At 39.7% G+C, this 24,512-nt stretch overlaps 1 protein-coding gene across 8 annotated transcripts; it reads left to right on the top strand.

Moving 5' to 3' along the window:
• Positions 9,790-23,413, top strand: SRSF10 (serine and arginine rich splicing factor 10). Of its 8 annotated transcripts, XM_021093382.1 has the most exons (7): positions 9,792-9,992; positions 11,420-11,524; positions 15,083-15,186; positions 16,653-16,815; positions 17,312-17,365; positions 17,497-17,598; positions 20,912-23,252. In XM_021093382.1, the coding sequence occupies exons 1-7, from the start codon at positions 9,928-9,930 to the stop codon at positions 20,970-20,972; spliced, it is 654 nt and encodes a 217-aa protein (XP_020949041.1). In that variant the 5' UTR covers positions 9,792-9,927; the 3' UTR covers positions 20,973-23,252.

Below are 24,512 nucleotides of genomic sequence, written 5' to 3'. Positions count from 1 at the left end.
GCAAATCTGAGACTGGAGCCCAGGAGCCTCTGACTGTAAAGCCGTGATCGTAATGATAACATGTCCAAAAAATCTTCAGTGAATGAGAGGGGATGGCCAGGAAGTGGGGAGAGTGGGAGGCAGAGATGGGTATACTGGGTTACATGATAGTTGTAGGATCGAGGACCTTCATACACGAGAAATGGTTCAAAAGTAGCCCTGGGCAGGAAGAGGGCTCTTCTCCTACCTCCTGACCCCAGGGATCTGAGATGTGGGCGAAGAGCAGCATCCTTTTGAGAGAGCTGCCAAGAAATCTCTTAGAGGAGTTCTGACTTTTTCTATTAGCCAAGAGACAAAGAGAAATTTCCATGAAGAGCTCACATTCCTTGACGGGTTTGCTTAGCCTAGGACGAGGATGCAGTGGGAAGCTTGAGGGGATCAAAGCAGCAGGAAGAGGCAACACAGAGCAGAATGCAAACAGGGGCTTAAAAGAAGATAGATAGTGGGGAGGCTTATATCTGGAGCCTTAAACCAAGGATCAGAGAGTTGCAGAGGAGGTCAGGTTCAACTGGTCACATATTTGCAAAGAATCAGTCCTAACAGCCTTCTGATGGACAGAAGAAATTCAGAGCATTCCGGAAGAAGTCAGTCTTGTCCAAAGATGGCTGGGCTTTTGAAGACGCTCTCTTCCAGGATCATGGACCGGTCAGAAATTCCAGAATGGTGCAGTGGGTTAAGGATTCTGTGTTGCCACAGCTGTGGCGCAGGTTGCAACAACAATGTGGGTTTGATCCCTAGCCTGGAAACTTCCACATGCCAAAACAACAACAACAACCGCAAAAGAACACTGACTAGTAACAGTTCTATTTAGTCCCTAGGACTATATCAGCAGTTAACACAGCAGAGGGAGGGCAAAAGCATGAGTGGACAGGATGCAGGCCAGGGAAGGCCTGCTATTTGCTTCTAACAGAATCAGACAGCACAACAGGGGTGAGCTTGGAAGTTCCTGGACAAAAACTGTCTTCTCAGCTCTGTAACTCCAGAATATAACAGATGCCCATGGCACACACCAGAAAGAAGTTTGCTAAATGCTTGTTGATTGAATGTTGACTGGTTTATACTATTTGCAGTGGACTTTAGCAGAGGCATCTGGTAATGTGAAGTATTATAGAGACACTGAAGTTCAAGATTAGGTTTGAATAAAGAGTGATCAGTAGGTCTCTCCCTCAAATCCTTGAAATGTAGAGTATTTTGTGTGTGTGTAGTAAAAAACACCATCGCTTGTTTGGGCCCCGGCCTCGCTCAGTGGGTTAAGTCTATCCTGGCATTGCCATGAGCTGTGGTGCAGATCTGGTGTGGCTGTGGCTGTGTTGTAGGCTGGCGGCTGCAGCTCCAATTCAACCCCTAGCCTGGGAACTTCCCTAGGCTGCAGATGCAGCCCTTAAAAAACAAACAAACAAACAAACAAACAAAACCTAAGATTTTCCACATCTTAACCATTTTTATGTGTACAGTTCAGTCATATTAAGTATATTCACATTGTTGTGAAACAGATCTCTAGAACTTTCTTCAGCTGGTAAATCTGAAACTATACTCACTAAATAACCCCCATTTTCCCCCTCCCCACCAGCCCCCAGTACCCACTGTTCCACTTTCTGTTTCTATGACTTTGACGACTTTACATATAAGTGGAATCATACGGCATTTACCTTTTCGTGATTGGCTTATTTTGTTTAGCATAATATCCTCAAGTTTCATCCATGTTGTAGCATATAACCGAATTTCTTTTCTTTTATTAAAGGTTAAGTAACATTCCATCGTATGTATATACTAGACTTTGTTTCTCCATTCATCTGTGTTGATGGGCATTTAGCTTTCTTCTGCCTCTTGACAATTGTAAATGTTGCTGCTATAAATATGGTGATACAAATATCTCTTTGAGACCCTGCTTTCAATTCTCTAGGGTGTATACTCAGAAGTAGAATTGCTGGATCACATGGTAGTTCTATATTTAATTCTTTGAGGAACTTCCATACTGTTTTTGTGTTTTGTTTGCTTGTTTGTTTTCCTCTTTTTAGGGCCGCACCCACAGCATAGGGAAGTTCTCAGACTAGGGGTCAAATTGGAGCAGCAACTCATGGCCTACACCACAGCCATAGCAATGCCAGATCCTTAACCCACTGAGTGGGCCTAGGATCAAACCCACATCCTCATGGATACTAGTCAGGTTTGCTACTGCTGAGCCACAACGGGAACTCCAATACTGTTGTCAATACCGGTTGCACTATGGCACAATCTTGACAACAGTGCCCAAGAGTTCCAATATCACCACACCTTCACCAACACTTCTTAGTGTCTATTGTTGTGTTTTGTTGTTGTTTTAAATAGCCTTTTTAATGGGTGTGAGGTGATATGTCATTGTTGTTTTGATTTGCTTTTCTCTGATCATTAGTGATGTTGAACGTGTTTTCAAGTGAATGTTGGCCACTTGTACATCATCTTCAAGGAAACGTTTATACAAGTCTTTTGTTCATTTTTTGACTGTGGTATTGGGGGGATTGGTTGGTTGGTTTTAGGAATTATTTATACTAGATATTAATCCCTTATCATACATATGATTTGCAAATAATTTCTCCTATTCCATGTGTTGCTTTCTCTCTCTGTTGATTGTGTTCTTTTTTTCTTTTCTTTTTTTTTTTCTTTTTAGGGCCATGCCTGCAGCACATGGAAGTTCTCAGGCTAGGAGTTGAGTCAGAGCTGCAGACTCCGGCCTACACCGCAGTCACAGCAGTGACAAATCCAAGCTCATCAGCAACCTACACCAAAGTTTGCTGCAACGCCGGATCCTTGACCCACTGAGTGAGGACAGGGATCAAACCCCTTGACCTCATGGATACTAGCTGGGTTCTTAACCCACTGAGCCACAATGGGAACTCCCTTGGTTTCCTTAAAACCACAAATGCCATCACCAGCAATTCATTATTTAAAATGATGGTTTACATTTTCTATTACTAACATCTGAAAAGTATAAGCATTTTACTGGAATACTCTCTGTTGTTCAATTTGATTGGTTTCAGAGTGGACTCAACAAAAAAATAGTTTTTGAATCTGCAAAGATGACCAGACCTGGATTGCATGGTTTTTTTTTTACTGAGGGATTATCCCAGAAGTGAGCAAATCCTTTCTGATTCCTCTTCAGCTATAATTGACTGGGATTAGGCCTTAGCTTCAGAAGTTGAGCAATATGTGAAATCACCTCTCAAGATGGTATGAATTAAATAGTCCCTAGGGCGAGAAATCTTTAATTTCGCCACCTATAATTCCCATGCTCCTGGGAAATGGAGCTGTAAACAGGTACGGTTAGATCTTTAGATCACTGGAAAGTTAACTATTCACTCAAAAATTGTTAACAGTTTCCATGCTCTGGGGCACTCCAATATAAAAAGCCAAGCTGGGAGATCCACTGTGGTGCAATGGGATCAGCAGCGTCTTTGGAGCCCAGGGATGCAGGTTCAATCCCCAGCTGGGCACAGTGCATTAAGTACCCTGCGTTGCTGCAGCTGTGGCTTGGGTTGCAACTGCGGCTAAGATCTGATCCCTGGCCCGGGAACCCCATGTGCCAAGGGGCAGCGCAAAAATTTAAAAAAAAAAAAAGAAAAGTCAAGTTGAAAAGGGAGACCCAGCCAGCAAGGGAGACTGAAAAAGAGTGTCCACCAAGATGGGGAGAAAGCTGTGTAGTGTCCTAGAAACCAAATGAAGGAAGTATACTAGACACAGGATTTGATGAAAGAAAAGAAAGCCAGTTCTAGGTATTTCAAACAGAAGAGATTAATAAAGGAATTGGCTACAAGAGTATTAGAATAGATGAAGGAACAGAAGAAGAGAGAGACAATTATTCAAAGATTATCAACTTCAGGAAACCATCACCACTCTGGGCTAGAGGAGCAAAAATGTTACCCAAAGACAAAAAAAAAAAAAAAAAAAAAAAAAAAAAAAAAAAGGTGGGGGGAGTTCTTATCGTGGCGCAGTGGTTAACAAATCCAACTAGGAACCATGAGGTTGTGGGTTCGATCCCTGGCCTTGCTCAGTGGGTTAAGGATCTGGTGTTGCCGTGAGCTGTGGTGTAGGTCGCAGACACAGCTTGGATCTGGCGTTGCTGTGGCTCTGGCGTAGGCTGGCAGCTACAGCTCCGATTAGACCCCTAGCCTGGGAACCTCCATGTGCCGCAGGAGCGGCCCAAGAAATGGCAAAAAGACAAAAAAAAAAAAAAAAAAAAAAAAGTTACCCAAGCTCAGGGGCAAAGTGTCCCTAAGGCTCCTGCTGGCTGTTAGAACCTAGTTGTCTGAGCAAGAACCCAGGAGCCTGCAATTTCAGGTTGCTGCTCCCCTCCCTGCAGCCACTACCCAGATCCACTCCTGCCACTGTCACTAGAGCCAATGCTTTCACCACCACCAATGCTGTCATCTCAGCTATACTGCTGCAAGCAATGCCAAAGTTTCCACAAGAAACCAGAATCCAAAAAGTGGTCAATTCTTTCTTCTTTTCACCTTCCGTGTCTTTTATTGACAAAACCTAAACAGAAACCAGCCTGCACGGGAGTCTGGAAAATACAATTTGTCTCTCTCTGATACAGAGCAGAGAACAGAAGGGCAGATAAGGGTGGAGAGCAATAGGCAAATGACCAGGACCGTCTCCCCTTTGGTTACTCAGCATCCATTCTCCTTCTTCAAAGACTAAATTGAAGTTACCAATGCTGCCTGCATCTTATAAACCTTTCATAGCTTTCCATTATCTTCAGAGTAAAGCCAAAACCTCACAGCTTGGAGGTTAAGAAGCTGCCAAGCTGGACCAAGTTTCTCACCACTCCAATTAGATTTATTGTTGTTCTCACCACTCCAATTAGATTGATAGTTCTTTTTCCAAATGCATCTCCCTCTAAGACTTTAAGCTTGGAGCTCCCTTTGTGGCTCAGTGGGTTAAGAACCTGATCAGTATCCCTGAGGATGCAGGCTCCATCCCTGGCCTCACTCAGTGGGTTAAAGATCTGGCATTGCCATGAGCTGTGGTGTAGGGTGCAGACACAGCTCAGATCTGGTGTGGCTGTGGCTGTGGCCGGCAGCTGCAGCTCCCACTTGACCCCTAACCTGGGAACTTCCATATGCTGTGGGTGCAGCCGTTTAAAAAAAAAGGGGGGAAAAAAAAAAGAGTTTGAGCTTATCATTCCCCTACCCAAAAATACATTCCCCATATCATTTTTCTACCTCTTCTGCTCTAAGCCCACCCAATGTTCACAGTGTGGCTCAGGATAAATTCCTCCATGCAGCCCCCTCCCAAAGGCACCAGCCCTCGGGCCTCTTTCCAACCTCTGAATTCCTCTAGTCTGTGCTACTTACAGGGACCAACTAGCCTTTCTGGCATCCCCACAGCACCTAGTGGCATTCTGCCTCCAACCTATCCACTTACCTGCTGATTTCTGGTGGTGGAGGCTAGGGAAAATGAACTGGCAATGAATCGGCAGTTATTAATGTGAAGCCGCATCACTTACTACTCAATATCAGCTTCCTGCAGCCTCCCATAGACCCCACTAAGACTGCCTGTTTGATTCTGAAATCTAATTTGGAGCAGTTCGTCAATTCTTCATAGCAAACTTCAAAGGAGTACAGTTGGCCTCCAGAGACACTGTTCTCAGATTAACATCAAACTAGCAACCTGGTTGAGGGTATTATTAAACCACACAGCTTGCTAACTGATACCAAGTCAAAGCAGAAGCAAACAAAATGCTCTCAGCGGGTGTTGCTCCACAGGAATTGGGTGCCCTGAGAAAACTTTCAAGACACTAAAGTGTAAAGACTCAGAACTAAACAAATATGTGTTTAGCAGTCCTGAGTCTGCTCCCGACAAAGGTTAAAAGAAGCCAATTCAGTTATAAATCCTGCTTTTCTATGGAGGTTTTAAGGTGTGGCTCAGAATGCTAAGTCCCATCAACAAATTGTTCATCAACACAAAAGGCAATTTGCAAAGAACCTGCAAACATGGTTCTTGTCTCAGTTCTGCCCTAGACGAAGCACATCAGTTCCCTCTCTGGATCTCGCTTTCCTCACCTGGAAAGTGAGGAATTTGAGCTGTTTAATCCCCAAGGGTCCTTGTGATCATAAAATCTAAAGATATCTTTAACTGCTTTCTGCTCTCCTTTTACAAAACATCCGATTATTCACTGATTTTTTTTTTTTTTTTTTTTTTTGGTCTTTTTAGGGCTGCACCGGAGGTATATGAAAGTTCTCAGGTCTAATCAGAGCTACAGCTGCTGGCCTACGTTGCAGCCTCAGCAACACTGGATCCAAGCTGCATCTGCGACCAGCACCACAGCTCACGGCAATGCCGGATCCCTGACCCACTGAGCGAGGGCAGGGATCAAACCTGCATCCTCATGGATACTGGTCAGATTTTTGTCTGCTGTGCCACAACAGGAACTCCATGCATTGAAGAGTATTAACTGGCTTTTTGGAGGGTGGGCTGCACTTGAGCAGCATATGGAAGTTCCCAGGCTAGGGATCAAATCGAAGCTGCAGCTGCCAGCCACAGCCACAGCAACACAAGATTCGACCCACATCTGCAACCTACACCATAGCTCACACAGCAACACCTGATCCTTAACCCACTAAGTGGGGCCAGGGATCGAACCCACATCCTCAAAAATACTAGTCACGTTGCTTACGGCTAAGACACAATAGGAACTCCCTAATAATCATCTGTTATCCTGAGAGCCACCACATATGACTGTTGAGGTTGTACAGTAAACAAATCCACAGGGCACCATCTATATTAGAGTCTGTGTAAACTCTCCTTCTTTGTTGAGTGGCACACAGCCTGAATATTCAAAAATAGCAGCCTTGACTATCCTCTTTGATTTGGAAATATTTAAGATTTCACCTTTTTTTTCTTTTTTGGCCGCCCCTTGACATGTGGAGTTCCCAGGCTAGGAATCAGATCTGAGCCACAAGTGCAATGCTGGATCCTTTAACCCACTGTGCCCGGCCAGGGCTAGAACTTATATTCTGGTGCTGCAGAGACACCTCTAGTCCCATTGGGCCATAATGGGAACTCCATTTTCTTAGCATCCATTGTTTCCTGACCATGGGGTCCTCCAGCAGAGATGAAACTACACTAATATCTGGTACTGAGCTAAGTACTCTTGTATTGCTTTACTTGTAATGATTCCACTTGTAATCATGGCCATCAAATGAGAACAATAACATTTTTTTTTCTTTTTAGGGCTGCACCCACAGCATATGGAAGTTCCCTGCTGTACAGTGGGAAAATTTAAAAAAATATATATATATATATATAAAAAAAAAGAAGTTCCCAGGCTAGGGATCAAATCAGAGCCACAGCTGCTGGCCTACACCACAGCCACAGCCACGGCAACACCAGATCCGAGCTGTATCTATGGACTTAGGCCACAGATCAAAGCAATGCCAGATCCTTAACCTACTGAGCAAGGCCAGGGATCGAACCTGCAACTTCATGGATGCTAGTTGGATTCTTTATCCACTGAGCCTCAACGGGAACTCCAGAATAATAACATTAATACACTATTTATTGATCACCTACTATGTGTAAGACTCTTTTCATGTATTACCACATTTAATCCTTGTAAAATCCTATCAGTTATAAATGTTTCATCCTTATCTTTGAATGAGAAAGTTGAGGCTCAGGGGTACTAACTAAATGCTAAGTCATATGCTAGTATGACTCCCAATTTTAACACTTACAGAAATGCTTAGAAACGTGGAAATGTTCTCGAAGGAATGAGTTCTGAATGGTGTGATCACAGGGGATGTTTGTTGCTTTTGTAGGTTTATTTCCAAAATGTTAACAATAAATGCAGAGCATTTACATCTAGGAAAAATGTTATTTTAAGATATTAAAATGAGGCTAAGATATAACAAGTGATTTTTTTTTTTGCCTTAGGCAGATTCGACGTAGCAATCCATGTATTAGAATAGATCATCTCAGGAATAATATGAACAAATGCATTAGTGGTTAATCCACCCACAAAGCAAACTAGTGGGAGGCTGTGGTTCAAAGAAGAGCCTGTACTTAGGTAAATTGATGTGTTTACATGTGTGCCCCAAAGTGTCTGATCCAAAAGGAAGGAATATCTAAAAGGGAACACTGAGTCCTCTTCTGTCTGGGAAACTTGGCTTGTTGCCTGCTCACCAGAGTGAGAAGATGTCTAGGAAATACCAGGCACGTCTTATTAAACACATTTAAAGAGCAGGCTTCTAGATGATTATTTTCCTATGGAGACAAAGATAGTGCCCAGCCCCATCCTTGGCAATTGTCGGAATGAAACCGTTGTAGCCATAAAATTAAGCTTGATGAATTGACTCAAGGATTTGGCTTTGCTTACAGAGACAGGCTGATAATTCCAACACATGATATGTCTGCCATTGCCCACAAATCAGGAAAGAAGCTGTTTCGGGATCAAGGAAATCCATAGACTTCACTTTCCGCTTTACCTTGGGGTCTTATTTGTGCAATTCTGAGAACAGCACCCAAGGAAAGTTGTTTTCTGACATCAATCTCAATGAAACATAATTTCTTCAAGAAGAGGCACAGTGCCAACAGACTGTTCTCAGAGATTAATATTTGGTTTTCAAAAAAATTACCAACTCTGGTATTCTGTGGTGCTCTTGACTACACATGGTAGCACTTTTTGTGAGGAAGGGTTGTACTTGCAAAATTCCTTGGTGTATCTCCTCGTCCACCTGTCACTGCCGCCTCCCACCACCTGCTGCAGATTTATAATTTGGTAAACTGCCCATCTCAGGCCCCAGATGAAAGGTGTTTACTTTCTCTACTTTTCGCAGTATCTTTTTCAAGACTCTGGGATCCTAAAGCACAAAAAATCAAAGGTGCACTTGGTGTGTGAGGCAGGAAGCAACTCCAGTGAGTGAAGTATTTGTACCTCACTTTCTCCTATTGTTTCTCAAGGCATTATGAGTGATAATAATAATCGCTAACATTCATGGAGGCTTCATGGCTGTGCCACCTGTGCAAATGCAAAGGACCCTGCTCTCAGACTTAATGCTCTGCTACTGTGATCTTAATTTTTGAATGTTTTCATTTTGCCCCGAGATCCACAAATTATTGGAGAAACACTGCAATACACGAACAAGGCATACCCATGAAGTTGTTAGCAAGGAATACACTGTAGATGACAACAGAGACCAAGATGTGAGGTTTGCGTCCCATTTTGGTAGGGAACGGCCTTTAATTAGGAGCAAACAGCGTGGATAGGTGAGGAAATGACCAAGAAGGGTACGTGAGGAGTAGCCTGGGCAAAGGCGCTCAGGGAGTGAGCCCATCGCGTACAAGACTCACTGGAGAGACAGGCCTATCTCTCTGCAAGGACACACATCTCCTTCCTTTTCACACTAACACCAGAGGCTGTAAATTCTTCTCTTGCCGGTCAGCGATCTAATATAACGTGGGCCAGATAGAAAAAAGTAAGGCAGTCTTTCCGAATTATAATATTTAAACTCCGTCTAGTTTGTAAAAACCATACAGTCTAGCGTACTTTAAAGCATCTGACCTGGGGGGTTAGGAGGGGGAAAAGAGGTGCAAGGCAGAAAAGGGCGGGAAAATAAAGCACTAAAGAAAGAGCGGGCTGCGGGGGGGGAAGAGGAGGAAGCTCGAGAGGCCAATGAATGAGACCGAGGCTGCGGCACGTACTCCAGCGGTCCGCATGCGCAGGCGCACGCCGGATGATCTCGCGGGAGAGAACCGTTGCAGGTAGGAGGGGGAGGCGGGAGTGAAGTCTCGCGAGAAGGGGCGGTTGCCGTAGCGGAGCCCTCTGGCTGTGTGTGTCTGAGGATCCGCCGCCAGAGCTGCGGACGGTTTGCTGAGCCCGTTAGTGTCCGTGCTGAGACTTACGCCGCAGTCATGTCTCGGTATCTGCGTCCCCCCAATACGTCTCTGTTCGTGAGGAACGTGGCCGACGATACCAGGTAGGTACAGGGGAGGTACCCCGGGGCCTTAGCGGGGAGGCCGCAGGCTCGGAGAGGACCCGTGCGGCGGCGGCGGCGGCGCGCTGGGCCGGGGGAGGGGAAGGGGTGAAGATGGCGGGTCCCGCGCCGGCTTTCGGGCCCGAACTAGGCCGCGCTGTCGCTGACGGCTCAACCGCCGCGTTGGGGCGAGGGCGGCGCCGCTAGTCCTCCGGGGCCGCCGCGAGAGCGCGGGCCGCGTGGCGGGGTTTCAGTCCCCTCCCCTTCGCAGTTCGGGGGAGGGGGAGCTTCCTCTTCGTTTTCCCTCCACGCGTCCAGCCCGCGCCGAACGTCCGCTCCCCGTTGATTTGAAGTTCACGTTTTTTGAGGTGCAGGCATCCTCGGCCCAGAAAATTTTTTTTAGTTAAAAATTGCTTTGCGGTGAAATAACGGGATCGAGGGAGGGGAATGTGGCGAAGCACTTGCTACGCTATTTTTGGTTGCCGTTGTGTTACATTTGCGTGGTTTTTTTTTTTAAACGTTGGAGGTGTTCGGAGAAAGGGAATGTTGAGATTAGAGAAAAAAAATAACGGTTAAACAGTACAAACTAGTTCTTCCCATTTCCCGGAAATAGTGGTCACCCTTTGAAAAGGGAAGTTTAGGAAGCCTCTACCATTAGAACGTTGATAGCTAAATTGGATTAATCCAGTCCGTTCCTTTGTTCTCACCAATTCCCTTAATTGCTTGGAGTTGCCGTCAGAATTTTTTGGAAGAGATCTTATTACAAGATGAAACTTTGTATCACAAATAATCATTTTACACAAAAATTAATTTTGGTAGCCTTGTGTGATGTTTTCCTGTCCTAATTCTAAGTAAGAAAGTAAGCAATAGTAATTTGCGTCTAGGAAACTTTCCCTTTTATGTCACTTTTACATTTATTAAGGAATTATGTATACTTGTGACTTATTTCTCAAACCATATCTCCCAACTGTGGCTAAAACTTAGAGGTAATAATAAGTGCTTGGTAATTTTCAGAATACTAGAGTAGCAGTACTTAAATACAACTTAAGGCTATTGTGCCTTTTATGAAAAATGAAGGCTGTGGATAAAAACAAGTGCTAAGTTGGAATCAAGTTTCTTTAAATGTCTTTTTTCCTGTTGTTAATGTGAAATAGTAATAAGTTTTATTATAAACTGCATTTTTACCTTCCAAAATCTTGGATTCTAGCTTTCCTTTTTCAAAAAGACATGTATATTCTTACAGTTGGTTATTGATGTTGAGTGAAATTTAGAAAGCTTGTCCATTTCTTGTCACCCAGGAACATAGCACAGTCTCTTTAATTACAGAAAGAAACCTGTTTCTGAAATATTTCAGAAAGAAACCTATTTCTTACAAATAAACTTTAAAAGTAGTAAACATAAAAATTTGGGGTCTTTTCATGATGTTTTAGGTCTGAAGATTTGCGACGTGAATTTGGTCGTTATGGTCCTATAGTTGATGTGTATGTTCCACTTGATTTCTACACTCGTCGTCCAAGAGGATTTGCATATGTTCAATATCCTTTCTTCAGATGGCTGATTAGTGAGGGGTGTTGAAGTTTGAAATTCAAGTTTATGTAAGAGGTAACATCTAAAAAGTAGTTGTGTTTTTTTTGTCCGCTAATAAATGTTTTGTCTTTTTTTTTTTAATTAATTGACTCACATTGTTCTTTTTCTTAAAGTTAATCCAAAAATAGTAAAATATTTAAATTCCCATTCATGCTGTTGAAACCCAAATCAGTAATTATAATAATGTGAGTTAAATTTGAGTACAATCTGGTTGCTGCCACCTTTAATGTAACTCAAAAGTTAATATGTTCTTGTGCTTAGCAATTAAAGTTTGGTATTCTTGTTTGTTTTGAGTCACTTGATCAAAAACAAGTTGTTTAACAATGAGGTAAACTTCTTTAATATTGTCCCCTAATTTGCTGTCCTCTGTTGTTACCTCAGAGAATGTAAAGCTGTACAGTTATGGCGACCCCAAAGAGAAAGCATGAAAGAACCTTTAGAGTAGAGTTCAACACTTAAGGCAAGTAGACAAGCCAAAGACCTCTTAAGGATCAGGCTTGAAGAGAAGGGAGAGTTTGGGAAAAGAAAATATAAAGAAAAGCTGGAAGAAGGACAAGCCTAATGGGAGACAAAGCCTCGCTTTATCTACAAAAGGGGGAAAAGGTTGTTTTTCAAAGTTAAAGATAAAGCCATCTGTCATATTTGGCCAAGCATCTCATGACAAGTCCTTCTGACAAGCACTTAAAGAGTTAAAGGTCAAGATGAAGTTGAATGATGGCCAAGATTAAAGGAGTCATACCTGATGTATCCTACAGAATAACTATTTTCCTTTTTTTTTTTTTTTTTAATGTTTTGTAAGCAGTTAATTTTCAAAATTACTCTGGTTTGGTCTAGTGACAAAACCTGTAACTTGATTTATGTGGGCCTTTAATGTTGTGATGTGGTTTTGTATGAATGCACTCTCTCTTAGCTTGTCAAGTGTACCAGGATATAATGTTGTTAAGCTTAAATTCAGCTTATTTCTGTTTTGGACCAGGTGGTCAGATGCCATAGGGTAGCAGGCAGTGCTCTTTGATTAGCATGAGGTTTGGGGGCAGGCTGACTCCACAGAGTCATGCTTAAAGGGGAGACAGGTTCATACATTGGGAACTACTTAGAAACAGCTCTTGTGGTCTTATAATGTCAAATCCACTAGAGATACTACTGTTTATAGATTTTAAAGTGACTGCTAATGGCACACACATACTCCTAACTTCTCAAACTTAACTCTGTGAAGCCTGCTGGCCCTGGCTGCTTCAGTACATATGATCAGTTGGCCCAGAATGGGTTGCAGAAGAGGGGACCTGATCAGGATCTCTGGGAAATTGTTCCCTGGTCCAAGAGTTTCAGGTGACATTACTTCCTTCAGTGGAGACCATCTCCCTGTGACAAAGGTTCCTGCTGTGGACTTCAAGCTAGAGAAAATTCTTACTGCTTAAATTCAGTGGATCTCTTGAAACTTAGCAGAGTCCTAGCAAGACTTAGGGGAAATGCCAAAAGCTGCTACTCCTGCCAGGCAAGTGACCAAGGACAGTTGTGGGAATTGGTTGCAAAGCTCTGGTACAGAGAGGATAAAAGCTTTATCTGGCTTGGTTTAAAAAAACAAAAACAAAAAAGTAGCAATGCATTCTGGCTTACAGTGTTGACCTGATTTTATCTGGTTAGGGGTGGCCTGGAAACCAGGATCAGAGTTTAACTCAGGGTATGTGATACTTGAGCCAAAAGAGAGTTATTGTCCACAGTAATCTAAAGATGGATTATATCTATTTTTATACATGAAATCTTTCTATGGTCTTAAATTAGTTAAAAGAAAATAGATATCTTTTGGTTTTCCAAAGGACCCCCCCCCCCCGCCCCCACACACACAGACCAGTACAGCGTTCTTCTGTGACTGGCATCAGAATGATATTTGGCTGTCCCTGGTGTGATTCTTTTCTACCTGACCCCATTCCCAACTAGTCTTCTCTTAGCAGTAACATAGAACCTTGCTATGGTTCATCCAGCCCAGGATTCTGTTTTTGAGGATAGCCCCAGAGGATGATTTTCTCTTGTTGGTAATTTTTTGCACTTCTTGGTCTGATTCCTTTAAGAAGTTATTCTGTCTCAGGAAATAACAAAGTAGTATTCCCATTAAGTGAATGTATACTTTTCAATTATTTTAGAACCTAACCACATTAACTTTGAGGGATGTTCAGTTAGAGTGTTGAAGGTTTTAAACTCCCTATCAACCTTTGTCTTTTCATGATGAAAGCCTCATGATTTAGGACTTGAGAAAACCTTTCCTTCACTACACGTAATAAGCCTTAGGAAGAGAGAAATGAAATGGGATGCTGCTGTGGTCCTCAAGTCCTTCCAAAACTAGAAATAGGAAATCTAATGAGGCAGCCCTTTTAATCTCTGCAATAAAAGTATTAGTATCAGTCTTGGAGGAAGGGAGTGTATCACTGCAGAGATGTTTTTTAATCACCATTCAAGATCTGTACTTCTCTCTCAAATATAAGAAATGCAAATGACAAGTTAAAATAGTGAATTTTAGTACAGAGTGAAAATCCACACCCAAACCTAGCCTAGCTCCCCTTCAAAAGCTTTCATATCAAACATTGCTCTGAATGTGTTTGGGTTCCATTAGAATGATGATTTTAGGAAAGGAGTTAAATTTGGCCAAAACACCTTTGTAAAGCTTACATAGAGGGAATAGGACAAAGCATCTTAGCTTCTCAGATCAAAAACAGGTATCAGCAGTTGCTTTAGGCTTATAAATACTATATGGAAATTCTCAAGTTGAAAACCAAGTCCCATGTCCACTTCTTTGCGGGAAGCTATATATTAAGTGTTGTGGTTAGGGCTTTCCAATCCCGGGATCTTTAGAAATGGTCTGTTATTTCTTGACAGCATCCTTTTATAATCTGTGTGTGGATGTAATATGATTTTGGTATAGCAATGTCTTAATTATTGCTTGATTCTATTTTAATATCTACAAGTGGCTAGCCTACCAGTCTTCCCAGTGCAGTATAAGGAAGACAACTACATGAAATGATCGTGTTAGATAAGTCTGAGAAAAAATAGCAAGAATTAATTTGAGCTTAATGCTTTCATCTCTTGTAAGGTAAGGTATATTCCACTTGCTTACACAAGAACTATTGGCATTTTTTTTTCATTCAAAACAAAAATATGAAAAACAGTTTTGATTTTAAGAAATTTTTGTTTTCATATGCAAAGTAGAATTGACATTTTTTTTCTTTTTTGTCTTGTTTGACTTCAGGATTACTTGGTGATTCAGCTATAACAAATCTTATTTCAAGAATAGCTTTATAATATGTATTCACCTGTGTTTTCAAACGTATATCTTAGGAAATCACAAGTGCTTTAAAACTGTAAAGCATTTATAGCTAAATCAATCAACTAGTAATTGGGGTCTGGTTGATTTTCTAGTATTGAGAGATTGTGAATTGTTCCAGACTTACCAACTGAATTTTCAATCGTTATCAAAGTTTGCAAAACTTCCCAAGCCCCTTAACATTTAGCACATTTGAGGATGTTCGTGATGCTGAAGATGCTTTGCATAATTTGGACAGAAAATGGATTTGTGGACGCCAAATTGAAATACAGTTCGCACAGGGGGATCGGAAGAGTAAGTACCTTTATGCCTAATATCTGTATCATACATTATTTTTAGACATTATTTTGAGAGTCCTTCTTGGAAGTATTTGTATAATTTGTCTTATCTGTTCAGAACCCATAAAGATAGTTTTCGAGGAGATTATCTGAAATAATTTGCAAAATTTCAGGGTAGACAAAAGGATTAGGAATGAGGAGATCAGTGCTTTTCAGCTGTGGTGTGTTTAATATACTGAGCGTGGAATTGAATGGAATAAAATTGGGAAAATTTTGGTTCTCTTGAGCCATTTCCCTTCATAAAGATCTTCAAGGTATAATTGGGTGATTATCTGGGTCCTGGCTCTAGAAATGAACAGATAGAATTAGACTGGGAAAGACTATATAGAGTAGACCTAGAATCAGTTTTGTGTTAGTACTTGGTTTATATTATTATTCAGGAATATACCAGATGTTGGCTTCATGCTAATGAGAGAAGTACACTATGGATTTTGGAATCAACTAAACCCGTGGGTTTGTATTCTGGCTCAACCATTATGTTACTTTGAGCAAGATACGAAAAGATTGAGATTAAAGTAACTCCTGAAGAGAGGAAGAACCACCTAAGTAGACACAAGCTCTTGTGATTTTCTAGTTTTTGGGTGGGTGTTGGGTTCCTCCTGGTTGGTCACTGTGTTATTTATACACACACATAAAAGTATCTGCTTCTTTGGATTGAATGAGATAACAGAATTGAGGACTGTCTGGGGGTGTGTCTAAGGCACATGTTCTTTTCTTTGTCATAGTTTCTTAGAACTGTGTGACTATATGTTACCACATTTTGACAGTACACATCATTCATAGATCACCAGCAAGTATTTCATCATTAATTGTATACCTAATGAATGGAAACCATGGCAGGATAATTACAAATTAGTATATGGTTCAAAAATTATTCATATTTTGGAGTTCCCCTTGTGGCACAGTGGAAACGAATCTGACTAGGAACCATGAGATTTCGGAATCAATCTCTGGCCTCGTTCAGTCGGTTAAGGATCTGGCATTGCTGTGGCTGTGGCGTAGACTGGGAGTTGTAGCTCCAATTGGACTCCTAGCCTGGGAACCTCCATTATGCCGTGGGTACGGCCCTAAAAAGTTCAAAAATAAATCGTATTTTAATTTGGAATTCTAAAAATACTTTCATGGTATATTTTCCTGATGTACAAGTAGTTGGCATATTTTTGGGTAACAAACTAGATGGTGAGAGGTCTTTGAAGAAAAAATAGTTGAGGTATTTTGAAATTATCATTTTTAACATAAGTCTTCTGATAGACTTACTTGAAAATAAATACCTTTTCCAAGATCAATGTTCATAATTAGTCTTGACACGGATTTGGAAGTAAAGGGAAGAGGATGCACGAATTTTCCGTGTAATTTGGAGGCGTAAAAACTACATTTTTTATATTAATGTTCATAAATATTTCTGTTCCATTTATTTCATAGCTCCAAATCAGATGAAAGCAAAGGAAGGGAGAAATGTGTACAGTTCTTCACGCTATGATGATTATGACAGATATAGGCGTTCTAGAAGCCGAAGTTACGAAAGAAGGAGATCAAGAAGTCGGTCCTTTGATTACAACTATAGACGATCTTATAGCCCTAGAAAGTAAGTGTGATATGTAGCCCAGTGATCTGTCAGAAAAGATTTGTTAGCCTTTAATTTTTTTAAATCATTTTGTATACTTTTAATTACGTGCATTGTTAATGCTTCATTGAGACTAAAAATATTTTAGTGCTTCATTTAAAAAGTTTTATGCTTCACTTTTTAAATTAGACACTATTTATTTATTGTTTTTTAGGGCCGCATCTGCAGCATATGGACATTCCCAGCCTAGAGGTCCAATCAGAGCTGCAGCTGCTGGCCTCCGCCACAGCCACAGCAACATGGGATCCGAGCCACCCCATCTGCCACCTGCACCACAGCTCACAGCAATGCTGGATCCTTAACCCACTGAACAAGGCCAGGGATTGAACCTGTGTCCTCATGGATGCTAGTCAGATTCATTTCCACTGAGCCACAACGGGAACTCCTAATTAGAAACTTTAAAAGACTTTATAAATAGACATGTGTCACTGTTTGCTTTTTCTGATGTACTTTTTAGCAGTAGACCGACTGGAAGACCACGGCGTAGCAGAAGCCATTCCGACAATGATAGGTAAATAACTTTGTTTTGAAAAAGACTATACATTTTTCAATTTCAGAGTGAACTTTTACTCTAAAAATAACAATTTGATTAATATAGAATCTAATTTTTACTCTAATTGTATCTCTCCTCTGTTTTGAAAGATTCAAACACCGAAATCGATCTTTTTCAAGATCTAAATCCAATTCAAGATCACGGTCCAAGTCCCAGCCCAAGAAAGAAATGAAGGCTAAATCACGTTCTAGGTCTGCATCTCACACCAAAACTAGAGGCACCTCTAAAACAGATTCCAAAACACATTATAAGTCTGGCTCAAGATATGAAAAGGAATCAAGGAAAAAAGAACCACCTAGATCCAAATCTCAGTCAAGATCACAGTCTAGGTCTAGGTCAAAATCTAGATCAAGGTCTTGGACTAGTCCTAAGTCCAGTGGCCACTGATAGTATAAAACCATGATATTTTTAGGCATGTATCATTCATTTACTCATAGTTTGGTTTACTTAAATTATCAGGAATACAATGTTGCAATGATGCTTAAAAAAACACTTGTCAGTTTTCCCTGTACCAAGCAATGGTTATAATTAAAATGATATGCTGTTGAGAAGCCACTCTTAAGAGTCCAGTTTGTTTAATGTTATGGGCAGCTACCAATTTGTGGTGTCTCTGTATATTTTTGTAAAGATTCTCATTTTTTATGCTTGAAGTATTGGTGAAAAGATGTTGGTTGACCATAATTTGCAACATTGTCTTATTAAAAATAAACTTTCATATCCATATTTGGTAGAACTGTTAACCTAGAAATGTAGCTTGCTAATAAAAGATAGAATGATACAAAAGTGAAGTTGTAGCCACAGTACAGCACTGACTGATCAGACACATTTAGGTTCAGGGTGGACCTTTGTCTTGTCAAGATTGTCTAGGCCCGTGATGATAATTTATGGCATAGTGTGGAATAGTTATTTTGTTAACCCCACTGTTTTGGGAAATAATGCCAACTGGGTTGAGTAGCATTTTCAGGGAGATTGAGTTTTTTGACTGAACGTGGAGGCTTCACTGCTTTTTCTGGTTTCTGTGAAAATTTGGAACATAGCAAACGTCGGAAAAACTCATCTTGGGCAGGTTGATGATGGCAAAAATAATTTTAAGAGGAAAAGAATGCTCTTATGTAATTACCCTAAACTTTGAGGAGCATTGCTGACCATAATACGGCTTAGTCTTCTTACTGCTCTTAAAAGCAGGTAAATTGTTTCAAAGTAGGTTTTGTTTGTGTGTATGTATAGTGTAAAAGAACTGAATTTTGATGCTTACAGCACTTGGTGTGTGCGTTTGTATCAAAATTTGCCTGTCTCTTTATGAAGGAGGCTTGTTCTTCACACCTCAGTTTATTTGATGTGAGGCAAGTTGAAAGACAACACTCCCACTCTGATTCTGTGGTGCCATGAGATTTAAAGTAATATAGGAAGAAAATTTTAAGAAAGGCACATCTCTTGAGGTGTTATCAGTGTAGTACCTAATAAAAAAATAATACCCTTACCATTTATAATTTCTAGCATCTTTCTGTGAGATCATTTTGGGGACAATAAAAAGTGACATGTCCAATCTCATTTCAGAATAAAAGCTAGCATCTTTAAAATTTTCAGATTGCTTGCTTACAGGTATAAGTAAGAAGTGTTGTGGAGAAACAATTCCTTTCAGAGGATTACTTTTTTCAATTTTGGTTTTAGTAATCTAGGCCTTGCCTGTAAAGAACAAAAGATGGTTTTTAAATAACTGTTTGTGGAATGTGTTTAAAGGATTGATTCTAGAACCTTTGTATATTTGATAGTATTTCTAACTTTCATTTCTTTACTGTTTGCAGTTAATGTTCATGTTCTGCTATGCAATCATTTATATGCACGTTTCTTTAATTTTTTTAGATTTTTCTGGATGTATAGTTTAAACAACAAAAAGTCTATTTAAAACTGTAGCAGTAGTTTGCAGTTCTAGCAAAGAGGAAAGTTGTGGGGTTAAACTTTGTATTTTCTTTCTTATAGAAGCTTCTAAAAAGGTATTTTTATATGTTCTTTTTAACAAATATTGTGTACAACCTTTAAAACATCAATGTTTGGATCAAAACAAGACCCAGCTTATTTTCTGCTTGCTGTAAATTAAGCAAACATGCTATAATAAAAACAAAATGAAGGAAATAATGATTAACTGGAATTATTATAGTTTTGAATGAGATTCTAAAATAGCAATGGAAACAGTCCTTTGTAGATTGAGGAATATTTAAAATCAGTATTGAGCCAGGCACAACTATTACTTTGGAAATGATAGAATTTACCAAAAAGGTACATCTTTTTACATAGTACTTTAAATTTCCATATGTAATGTCAAAGTTGTTTTGTGATTGCTTATTAAGCCCCTTAAGTTCAATAACTTAGACGTTATTGGTAGTGTTGAGACACGCATTAAAATCAAATTTGAGTCAGCTAATTTTAGGTTTATATTTTCATTATTGGATGGACCAATAATTCTGCTCTTCCCCATCCTAAACAAGATGGATTTGGCTTTATTTTTAATGGCATGATTTAAAATAATTTTGCCTTGAATGTGGGTGAGCAGTTAATATTAAGTGATAATCACTTTGAGAAACTGGTTTTAGATGTTTTGTGGTTTGAGTTCTAGCTACTTTATAATGATGAGTATAGCTGCTAAGATTATTGAGTATTTATAATGTGCCAGACACTGTTCTAAAAGCTTTATGTGTTAACTCATTTACTCATGACAAAACCCTGTGATAAATATACTTTATTTTCTCCATATCACAGATGATGAGCATATGGAGGCGCACAGAGAAAGCTATAAAAGCAGATCCAGGATTTCAGCCCAGGCCTGATCCTTAGATGATTTTTTTTAAAGGATTATAATTAGAGTAGATTGAGGAAATAGCCCATTAAAATTATTCTCAGTTTCTACATAGAAATTAGAAGGGTTGTTTTTTTTTTTTTCTTTTTACTTGTGTCACTTATTTTTAGACTAAGACTACTTTCTTGAGAACTTTATATGTTATTTCTGAAGTGATGTACCTAACATGGCTTCAAAGGGACTGTTTGATAGTTGAACCCATGATAGTTAGGATCCTACTGATACTTGATGAGGATCCTTATAGAGGCTTTAATCTTGGATTGCATAGTTGAGTTCCATAATAATTGAGTATCTACTGTGTGTCTGGCCCTGTGCTCAATAGTGGAATAGAACATATCAAGACTCAAGTGAGGGCCAACATTTCACCTCTCTTAAGGTCTCTCTGCATTTTTTTTTTTTTTTTTTTTTTTTTTGAAGCCAAGTAAGCAAGAAGAAAAATGACAGATATTGCTTCAGTGAGAAAGGAAAGGTGCTACATAGAGTATGAGCTATTAAGTTACAACCCAGGGAAAAGACCTGGGAACTATTATACTATTCTCTTGAAAATTTGGCCCTGTAAGCTGCTACATCCAGTTCAACTAACAAAATCCTGTATACCACAGAGAAGAATAAAGAAAACCAAACTGACAAACATCCTTCTTTTATTTAAGACCAAACTGCAGCTGGAATACCCAGTACAGTTCTGCTTACTACACTTCAAGAAAGATCTGAGAAAGCGGAAAAAGAACCAAAGAAGGGCAGTTCAAGCGACCAAAGGGTGGGTGGAAGGTGCTGCAGTATGAATACTGTACGAATATTTTGACTCTGGTCTGAAAAGATAAAAGAATGTTATCGAAACTACATGGAATAATTGAAGTCCCTTCAAGTTTGAAAGTAAGCATTTTAGGACAAATAAAAGGAAATTCAACTTTGTACTTGTGGAAACTCATCCCTAAATCTGAATAGGTTTATACTGATTCATGGGTAACAGGTCCATGTTAAATTATTGGAAACTAGGATGTCTGAATGTCAAGGAAGACAGCCATAGTCTCTTACAGTGCCTCTATTGGTCTGTCTCAAACTGAATTGGGTGAGAAAAGGTATGGTCCAGTATAAACTTTCTTGGTTATCTTTTAAAGTCAGTTCTATTTTTGCTGTTGGCAAATCTTGCCTTTGTTTATTCCAGTGCCAGTGTTTTCCGCTTAATGGTTTGCTTTGTTGGCATCTGAGTTTACTTACCTGTATGCCACATGCGGTTTACATCTTCCCTAAACACTCTCCCAAGTAAATTCCAATTATAATACTTGACATCCAGCTAAGAGGGTCCATCTCTTCTCACCTCTTTCCTAGTCAGTTAATTGAGCAAACATTTGCTGAGCCCTGATGTGGGCAAAAATTGTACTGGGTAATTGGGGAGAAAAATAGGTAAAATACACTTATTCGATAAATGTCTACTGAGCACAATCTAGTGAATCATTACAGTATGGCCTCATTGTTTTGTTTGAGGTGTATTATAATATTTTACACCGTTTATATCCTATGTAATTATAAAACCCAACATACTATCAAAGATAAGTAATTTTGTGGTTATTTGCCATTAAAAGTATACAGTATTTGTTTGCATCCCATTAGTACAAATAATGAAAAAATGATTTGTTTTCATCTGTAATAAACTGATTTATTGTGCAGTGACTGTAATATACTAGTTATATTAAGTTGTTAACTCTGCCTCCTCAAACACATATTAGGAAATAGTCCCCCAAATAAGTATTTAACTTTGCATCAGATATAAAGGAGACTCTGGGTGCTATAATTTAGACTTATTTTGAGGCAGACAGAGAGCTGTTATCCCACTGATTTAGTATGTTCTGTAATTGAGAAAATGTTCACCAAATTATACTTTTTAGTGATTTACATGTACATTTTATAGGGGACATGTTCTGTGTATAGTTAATAAATAACTTTTATAGCATCACAAAATGTTTTGGATTCCTTAGTTCCTTATTAGGACATGAAGTTTACCTATACATCGATTTCATCACTTGCATATTTGATTTGTCTTATTTCTGCCACTTTTAAAATTTTCCATGTAAAGTTATTCATCTAAATATATGGAAGTGTTTTAAGCTTGTAATTTATAAAGATTTTGAAAATATAGCAGGATACACCGAAAGATACGAAATGGAGGTCTTTTTAACTCCTATTTAATTTTTTAGTTTTTTGAACTTACCCAAGATCACACAGCAAGTAAGTGGGAGATACTAGATTAGTGTTCATGGTTTTTCACTTGGTTCCTGTTTGTTTCTGTTATTTTTTAAAATAAATTTTTAATAACTTAATGTGATTAATATAATGGAAACGAGTTCAATTAGAGGGAAGATTTAATAATTTATAAAAATAATTTAATTACAAAAAGTATTTTGTTTGTAGCTTTCCTGAATGAGAGGCTAAATGTAATCGACGATCTCATAGCTGTTATGACTCACTCTCCGGCCTGGCTTTTTAAATTTTAGTCTCACTGTATTGCATTTTGACCATATTCTTGTTTGTAAAATTCTGAGATATCTTGAAGTGGGGAGGCTGTGACTTGAACAGCACAGTGGTCGCTCAGGAGTTAATTTTAACAGTGTTCCATAGGAGGTCTTTCTCGCTTTTAGGACTTCCATGCATAAACTGTCCTGATTGATAAATGAAGTAAGCAACCTGTTTGTCTTCAACTACTGACATCTGTGCATAGCTAGCTGCTATAGAAAAGGTTCCTTCCCGGGTTTTTTTCATTTGCCCCCTCCAACAGATTTGGTTATGTTCATTGCATTATTTCTATGTATTCCTAACAGTTGTTTCACCCCTATGTTAAAGATGGGATTCTTTAATAAGCAAGGCATGTGAATTCATTTTATTGATAATTGACAGAGTAGTTTGTAAAGAAGTAGAAAAGGCGTTTGTGTCCAGTTTTTTGTAGATCTCTCTGAATGCTAGATAATGAAATAAACTGGTCTAGGATCCAAAAAATCTTGGATTTTTTTTTTTTTTTTTTTAGGTTTAGATCTGCCTTACAGATTTGTGGCCGGGTAGGCTTTCCTCATTTGTATAAGAGGTTTGAGATGTACTCTGTCCCACTTGTTTTGAAAAGTAATTGCCTATGAGAATACAATTAAACACTAGAAAACTTACCAAAACCCTTCGGTTTTTTTCCACGTTGTGCTTGCTTCTGGGATGAAGAGAATTTATCAGAACTTAAAGGATAGGTTATGGACTCCATCCTACTATATACACTGGCAGATAATGCTCACACTATGGCTAACTAACTACAGCCCTACAGGGATAAGTAGATTCTTACAACTTTTTGATTCTTCAGAGTACAATTTGGGAAATTACTGTCACTGTACTTCCTGTCGGCTAACCATAACTTAATACTTTCTGAGTTAGGAGATGTTGACAGGATCATTAGCTAATTGCTAAGTTACTCTTAGCTATTAAAAATCTTTATAGGCAAAAAGCTGTAATTCTCAACACTTTTACCACTTGAGTCAATCTCAAACCAAATAGCGTAATATATACTGGAGTTCCCATCATGGCTCAACGGAAACGAATCTGACTAGTATCTCTGAGGATGCAGGTTCGATCCCTGGCCTCACTCAGTGAGTTAAGGATTGTGGTGTAGGTCGAAGATGTGGCTCGCATCTTGTGTTGCTGTGGTACAGGCCAGTGGCTACAGCTCTGATTCAGCCCCTAGCCTGGGAACCTCCATATGCCATGGATTCAGCCCTTAAAAAAAAAAAGTATATACTGTATTTACATGCAACATCAAAACCTAACAAATAAATACCTGGGGTGAGAATTGTAATCTACTGGGATTCCAGTGCAGTACAGAAAAGAACTTGGCACTGTTTGTTAGTAGAAATTACACTGGAAATATAACAGGATGAAAGTGAAGGCTTTTATTTCCTATAGTTTGCATGAGAAAATACAGCCTGGCCCACAGATTCACTGCCTATTTAGTGTAGAATTTAGAAGTTACACCTTTAAGAGTTGCCATCATGGCGAAGCAGAAATGAAAGGAACCATGAGGTTGTGGGTTCCATCCCTGGCCTTGCTCAGTGGGTTAAGGATGTGGTGTTGTGAGCTGTGGTGTAGGTTGCAGACGTTGCTCGGATCTGGCGTGGTTGTAGCAAAGACCAGCAGCTACAGCTCGTTAGACCCCTAGCCTGGGAACCTCCATGTGCCTTGGGTGTGGCCCTAAAAAAACACAACAAAAAGAAGTTACATCTT

Source organism: Sus scrofa, chromosome 6 (genome assembly GCF_000003025.6).
Source record: "Sus scrofa isolate TJ Tabasco breed Duroc chromosome 6, Sscrofa11.1, whole genome shotgun sequence".
Lineage (NCBI taxonomy): Eukaryota > Metazoa > Chordata > Mammalia > Artiodactyla > Suidae > Sus > Sus scrofa.
This window is presented reverse-complemented; position numbering and strand designations above follow the sequence as displayed.

What these genes read in the sequence shown, in the direction of transcription:
- SRSF10 (XM_021093377.1), top strand. Translation starts at nt 9,928, where the DNA reads ATGTCTCGGTATCTGCGTCCCCCCAATACGTCTCTGTTCGTGAGGAAC. An exon ending in AACGTGGCCGACGATACCAG is followed by an intron (nt 9,993 to 11,419) that starts GTAGGTACAGGG and finishes ATGATGTTTTAG; the next exon opens with GTCTGAAGATTTGCGACGTG. An exon ending in AGAGGATTTGCATATGTTCA is followed by an intron (nt 11,525 to 15,082) that starts ATATCCTTTCTT and finishes AACATTTAGCAC; the next exon opens with ATTTGAGGATGTTCGTGATG.